The following is a 7,328-nucleotide window of genomic DNA, read 5'->3' as shown; positions in this document are numbered from 1 at the left end:
TCCCCGGGGCCCGGGTCTCTCTCTCTCCCCCCCCCCCCCCGGGGCCCGGGTCTCTCTCTCTCCCCCCGGGGCCCGGGTCTCTCTCTCCCCCCCCCCCCCGGGGCCCGGGTCTCTCTCTCTCCCCCGGGGCCCGGGTCTCTCTCTCTCCCCCCCCCCCCCCCGGGGCCCGGGTCTCTCTCTCTCCCCCGGGGCCCGGGTCTCTCTCTCTCCCCCCCCCCCCCGGGGCCCGGGTCTCTCTCTCTCCCCCCCCCCCCCCCGGGGCCCGGGTCTCTCTCTCTCCCCCCCCCCCCCGGGGCCCGGGTCTCTCTCTCTCCCCCCCCCCCCCCCCCGGGTCTCTGGTCGGTGAAGCGGGGACTCACGGAGCGGCGGGGCTGCAGCCTGAGGGAGCCGGACTGGAACATCGGGGCCGCGGGTCCGGGAGTCGAGGCCGGATCGCGGGCCGGTCTGGGGGTCCGGTCGGTCGGGGGGGTCACTCGGTGTCCGGTCAGTCGGTGCGGCCGCTCCGCCCGGCCCGAGTCCGCTTAAAGGGGCCGGCGCGGTTTAAAGGGGCGGGGCTCTGAACTCCGCATTTACTGTCGGCCCAACTTTAAAAAGAAACTCAATTCCGCTCCGCCCCGCCCCCCGAGGGAGGGGATCACACCCGCCCCGCCCCCACAGTGAGAGGGTCACTCCCCCCCCGCCCCCAGAGTGAGGGGGTCACTCCCCCCGCCCCTCAGATCCCCACCCCGGGGAATCAAAGGCTGATTCCCCCTTCCTTTCCCAAGGGCACTGAGGCCAATTCAAGGGTTAAGTTACGAGGAGAGATTACACAAATTGGGCTTGTATTCTCTGGAGTTTCGAAGGTTAAGGGGTGATCTGATCGAAGTTTATAAGATATTAAGGGGAACGGATAGGGTGGATAGAGAGAAACTATTTCCGCTGGTTGGGGATTCTAGGAGTAGGGGGCACAGTCTAAAAATTAGAGCCAGACCTTTCAGGAGTGAGATTAGAAAACATTTCTACACACAAAGGGTGGTAGAAGTTTGGAACTCTCTTCCGCAAATGGCAATTGATACTAGCTCAATTGCTAAGTTTAAATGTGAGATAGATAGCTTTTTGGCAACCAAAGGTATTAAGGGATATGGGCCAAAGGCAGGTATATGGAGTTAGATCACAGATCAGCCATGATCTTATCAAATGGCGGAGCAGGCATGAGGGGCTGAATGGCCGACTCCTGTTCCTGTGTTCCTATAATTGTAGCCTTCAACTGCCTCCCCCCAGTACCCCACATTTCCAAGTGGAATACCCCACTTTGCCCCCCATTGCCCCACATTACCCCCCATTACCCATCGGGGTAATCCCTCAGTACCTCCCATTACCCCTCAGTACCCCACATTACCCTTCAATACCCCACATTACCCCTCAGTACCCCACATTACCCCTCAGTACCCCACATTACCCTTCAATACCCCACATTACCCCTCAGTACCCCACATTACCCCTCAGTACCTCCCATTACCCCTCAGTACCCCACATTACCCCTCAGTACCCCACATTACCCCTCAATACCCCCTCAGTACCCCACATTACCCCTCAGTACCCCACATTACCCCACATTACCCCTCAGTACCCCACATTACCCCTCAGTACCCCACATTACCCCTCAGTACTCCACATTACCCCCCATTACCCCTTCACTCGGTGAGGCTCCATCGAGCAGTTGTTCTGTGTAAAGTTTCACCGTTTATGTCCTGACCTTTTGTGAAGCAAAGGAGCTGAATCCTGGAGTGACGGGAACGGATAATCGAGGTCCAGTGCCCGAGACGGGGAGCTGATCCCAGGCCGGACCCGGGACAGAAAGACCATTCACACAGTCTCTGGCCCACTCGCCCCAAATTCCACCCGATCCGCCGCTGGTCCCATGTCAGAATTTCGCAGGAATTCTGTTGCCAGGGAAACTGGAGAGAAACGAGACGGGAATTTCCTGCAACTTCAGCCAAGTGACTCCTTCCTGAGCTCAGTTACAAGATTCCTGGAGGATTTGGCTCAGAGTCTGAGGCACGAACCAAGTAATTAACATTCCAGGGAAAGAATCCCCAGCTCACTTCAAGCAAGGGGTTGTGGTTCTGATATATCGTTTGACAGGCCCGAGGCCTCAGTCCGTGCATTGAAATCAGGCTCTTCGGTCCCTCTATCTCATTCTATCCCAGAATCTCACAGCTGAGCAGTATCTCACCCCTCAGTCAGCGACCCCCCCGTCACGGGGAGAGCGGACAGCGAGCGACCCCCCCGTCACGGGGAGAGCGGACAGCGAGCGACCCCCCGTCACGGGGAGAGCGGACAGCGAGCGACCCCCCCGTCACGGGGAGAGCGGACAGCGAGCGACCCCCCGTCACGGGGAGAGCGGACAGCGAACGACCCCCCGTCACGGGGAGAGCGGACAGCGAGTGACCCCCCGTCACGGGGAGAGCGGACAGCGGACAGCGAGTGACCTCTCACCGGGAGAGTGGACAGCGAGTGATCATCTCCTGCAGGGAGAGTGGACAGCGAGTGACCTTCCATTACAGGGAGAGTGGACAGTGAGTGACCAGGGAGAATGGACAGCGAGTGACCTTCTGTTACAGGGAGAGTGGACAGAGAGTGACTTTCTGTTACAGGGAGAGTGGACAGAGAGTGACTTTCTCCTACAGGGAGTGGACAGTGAGTGACTTTCTCCTACAGGGAGAGTGGACAGTGAGTGACCAGGGAGAGTGGACAGCGAGTGACTTTCTCCTACAGGGAGAGTGGACAGAGAGTGACCTTCTGTTACAGGGAGAATGGACAGAGAGTGACCTTCTGTTACAGGCATGATGTGGAGATGCCGGTGATGGACTGGGGTGGACAAATGTAAGGAATCTTACAACACCAGGTTATATTCCAAGAGTTTTATTTTAAAATCACAAGCTTTCGGAGATTGTCACCTGACGAAGGGGATATTCTCCGAAAGCTTGTGATTTTAAAATAAAATTGTTGGACTGTAACCTGGTGTTGTAAGATTCCTTACTTCTGTTACAGGGAGAGCGGACAGTGAGTGATCTTCTCCTACAGGGTGGTTGCGGAGACTACGCTTTAAAAAGCTGCGGGAGGAGAGGCCGTTCGGCCCATTGAAGCTCCCTCCTCCAGCCAGCTGGACTGTGCTGGGACAGAATGGGATGAACCAGCCCAGGGTGGTTGCAGTGCAGCTGTGCCATCAGCTGGCGGTGAACGGCACTGCAGCAACAGTCAGAGGCTGGGTATTCTGTGGTGAGTGACTCACCTCCTGACTCCCCAAAGTCTTTCCGCCATCTACAAGGCACAAGTCAGGAATGTGATAGAATACTCTCCACTTGCCTGGATGAGTGCAGCTCCAACAACACTCAAGAAGCTCGACACCATCCAGGACAAAGCAGCCTGCTTGATTGGCACCCCATCCACCACCCTAAACATTCACTCCCTTCACCACCGGCACACTGTGGCTGCAGTGTGTACCATCCACAGGATGCACTGCAACAACTCGCCAAGGCTTCTTCGACAGCACCTCCCAAACCCGCGACCTCTACCACCTGGAATGACAAGAGCAGCAGGCACATGGGAACAACATCACCTGCACGTTCCCCTCCAAGTCACACTCCATCCCGACTTGGAAATATATCGCCGTTCCTTCATCGTCGCTGGGTCAAAATCCTGGAACTCCCTTCCTAACAGCACTGTGGGAGAACTTTCACCACACGGACTGCAGCGGTTCAAGAAGGCGGCTCACCACCACCTTCTCAAGGGCAATTAGGGATGGGCAATAAATGCCGGCCTCGCCAGCGACGCCCACATCCCGTGAACAAATAAAAACATTTACCTGCAATTTACCCCCTCTGGCAGCTACTCCTTCCCCACTCTTGGACAGACCATTTCACACACACTATCCCTGCCCGACATCACTGCCTCCCGCTGGGCTCAGACCTCTGATACTACCCGAGGGGGCCACTCTGCACCTGTGAGCCAAGGCAGCCAGTGTCCGGAGGCTCCCACACTGGATCAGGAGCAGAATCACTGGCTGATCTCCCAGCTGGACCTCTCCACCTGCAACCCTGGCTCAGATCAGTTAACAGAGCTTTATCCTGAGCCCCTTCCTGCTCTGTGAGGCTCAGGACCACAATTGGAGGTGTGGGGGTGGTGTGGAGACATTAGGATGCTGGATCCTTTGCTTCATGTAATTCCCAGCCCCACTGCTGGATATTTAAAAGGGAGACGGATACACATTTGAAGAATATTAAAGGGGATGGGGACGAGGCCACTGGCAGAGACACAGTGAGCTGCGGGCACCTTCTGTCCGGTCAATCGTTGCTGTTCCCATAAACCCTGCGGCCTTTCTCTGTAGTCGAGACTCCCAACATTTGCACCTCTTCCCACAACTCCGTTACAAACAATGTTGAGACACGGAGGACCAGCTTTATTAATTTTTCAGTTTATTCCAAAAATACTGTGAATAAAGAAATGTTCTATGTTCTGTACATTCTAACTAACATACAGCATTGGAAATTTACAGAAAGTCAGGAGTGTGTCGCACACTGGACCTTTGAACCCTGTCAGAAATAAACATAACACTTGGCTGTTGCAGTCACCTCCACGAGGGGGATGGAAGGGTCTGGCTGCTCGTGAGAGTTTTTAAAAATTAACAACTTTGTACAGTGACAATTTACAGTTCTCATTCACAAGGCAACAGGATTCCACGCCCAGAGCTCAATGGTTATTATCGGGCCCTGGGGCTACCTGGGGAGACATCTTTAAACTGCACCCGTTACAGAAGATCGTGGAGAGAATGGGGGAATAAGTTGAACTCAGTGTTACTCCGATCTCACTCTCGGTCATACTGTGCTCCCCAATTCCACCCTTTATATAAAAAATAACATTCAATGTTTCTAAATGCGAAAATATTGCGAAAAGGACAACTCCCACAAAACATCTTGGCTTCCATATATCTGTCCAATGGGCTCCCGCCTCCCCTCGCTCCCACACGGTCACTCAACCATCCCCGCAGACCAGCAGGGAACCTGTCGAAGCTCAGCAGTCCCAACAGGACTGAGCCAGGCAGTCTCCTGCTGGGCAGCGAGGGGGACGGGCGCCCCGAGGTGGGCAGCGGGGGGGGGGGACGGGCGCCCCGAGGTGGGCAGCGGGGGGGGGGGGACACACGGGCGCCCCGAGGTGGGCAGCGGGGGGGGGGGACGGGCGCCCCGAGGTGGGCAGCGGGGGGGGGGGGGGGGGGGGGACACGGGCGCCCCGAGGTGGGCAGCGGGGGGGGGGGGGGACACGGGCGCCCCGAGGTGCTGTGATGTTGGGGTAAAGGTAGGATCAGCTCCATGACATGAATGACACTGAGTCACAAACGACCCCTCAGATCCTGATCCGAGCAGAGTGACTGATTCTAATTTAAGGACCTTCCTCACTCAGCACTGCCACCAGAGTGACAGGATGTTAGGTGGAGTTAGAAAGCTCAGGGAGATCCCACCCTCCGACAGATTCCCACCCCCCCCGCCCCCCATAGGGAGGGGACTGGAAAAGCTGATACACACACCTGGGCACTGGGCACTGGTGTAACTTGTGGCTCTGCTGTGTGTCCAGCTCCTCCCTCTCGCCCTGGGTAACCTCTGACCTCGGCCACCGTCTCCAACCCAGAAGCTCAGTTTGTGTCGGGCGCGGGGGCTATCGTTACAGCGAGGGTGGGCGCGGGGGCTATCGTTACAGCGAGGGTGGGCGCGGGGGGCTATCGTTACAGCGAGGGCGGGCGCGGGGGCTATCGTTACAGCGAGGGCGGGGCGCGAGGGCTATCGTTACAGCGAGGGCGGGCGTGAGGGCTATCGTCACAGCGAGGGTGGGCGCGGGGGCTATCGTCACAGCGAGGGTGGGCGCGGGGGCTATCGTCACAGCGAGGGTGGGCGCGGGGGCTATCGTCACAGCGAGGGTGGGCGCGGGGGCTATCGTCACAGCGAGGGTGGGCGCGGGGGCTATCGTCACAGCGAGGGTGGGCGCGGGGGCTATCGTCACAGCGAGGGTGGGCGCGGGGGCTATCGTCACAGCGAGGGTGGGCGCGGGGGCTATCGTCACAGCGAGGGTGGGCGCGGGGGCTATCGTCACAGCGAGGGTGGGCGCGGGGGCTATCGTCACAGCGAGGGTGGGCGCGGGGGCTATCGTCACAGCGAGGGTGGGCGCGGGGGCTATCGTCACAGCGAGGGTGGGCGCGGGGGCTATCGTCACAGCGAGGGTGGGCGCGGGGGCTATCGTTACAGCGAGGGTGGGCGCGGGGGGCTATCGTTACAGCGAGGGGTGGGTGTGGGGGCTATCGTTACAGCGAGGGTGGGTGTGGGGGCTATCGTCACAGCGAGGGTGGGCGCGGGGGCGATCGTTACAGCGAGGGTGGGTGTGGGGGCTATCGTCACAGCGAGGGTGGGTGTGAGGGCTATCGTTACAGCGAGGGTGGGTGTGAGGGCTATCGTTACAGCGAGGGTGGGCGTGAGGGTTATTGTTACAGCGAGGGCGGGCGTGAGGGCTATCGTCACAGCGAGGGTGGGCGCGGGGGCTATCGTCACAGCGAGGGTGGGCGCGGGGGCTATCGTCACAGCGAGGGTGGGCGCGGGGGCTATCGTTACAGCGAGGGTGGGTGTGAGGGTTATCGTTACAGCGAGGGCGGGCGTGAGGGCTATCGTTACAGCGAGGGTGGGTGTGGGGGCTATCGTCACAGCGAGGGTGGGTGCGAGGGCTATCGTCACAGCGAGGGTGGGTGCGAGGGCTATCGTCACAGCGAGGGTGGGGCGCGGGGGCTATCGTCACAGCGAGGGTGGGCGCGGGGGCTATCGTCACAGCGAGGGTGGGCGCGGGGGCTATCGTCACAGCGAGGGTGGGTGCGAGGGCTATCGTTACAGCGAGGGTGGGTGTGGGGGCTATCGTTACAGCGAGGGTGGGTGTGAGGGCGATCGTCACAGCGAGGGTGGGTGCGAGGGCTATCGTCACAGCGAGGGTGGGCGCGGGGGCTATCGTCACAGCGAGGGTGGGTGCGAGGGCTATCGTTACAGCGAGGGTGGGTGTGAGGGCTATCGTTACAGCGAGGGTGGGTGCGAGGGCTATCGTTACAGCGAGGGTGGGCGCGGGGGCTATCGTCACAGCGAGGGTGGGCGTGGGGGCTATCGTTACAGCGAGGGTGGGCGCGGGGGCTATCGTTACAGCGAGGGTGGGTGCGAGGGCTATCGTTACAGCGAGGGTGGGCGCGGGGGCTATCGTCACAGCGAGGGTGGGTGCGAGGGCTATCGTTACAGCGAGGGTGGGCGCGGGGGCTATCGTCACAG

General features: G+C 59.6%; 1 protein-coding gene across 1 annotated transcript in view; it reads right to left on the bottom strand.

Moving 5' to 3' along the window:
* LOC137306554 (myotubularin-related protein 10-B-like) overlaps positions 1-595 on the bottom strand; it is a 24,737-nt gene extending 24,142 nt beyond the window's left edge. Inside the window, exon 1 of the mRNA XM_067975830.1 lies at positions 360-595. Coding sequence (XP_067831931.1) covers positions 360-401 — 42 coding nt within the window. The 5' untranslated portion in view covers positions 402-595. The remainder of the gene's footprint in view (positions 1-359) is intronic.
* Between the last annotated feature and the right edge of the window lie 6,733 nt (positions 596-7,328).

Source organism: Heptranchias perlo, chromosome 44 (genome assembly GCF_035084215.1).
Source record: "Heptranchias perlo isolate sHepPer1 chromosome 44, sHepPer1.hap1, whole genome shotgun sequence".
Lineage (NCBI taxonomy): Eukaryota > Metazoa > Chordata > Chondrichthyes > Hexanchiformes > Hexanchidae > Heptranchias > Heptranchias perlo.
This window is presented reverse-complemented; position numbering and strand designations above follow the sequence as displayed.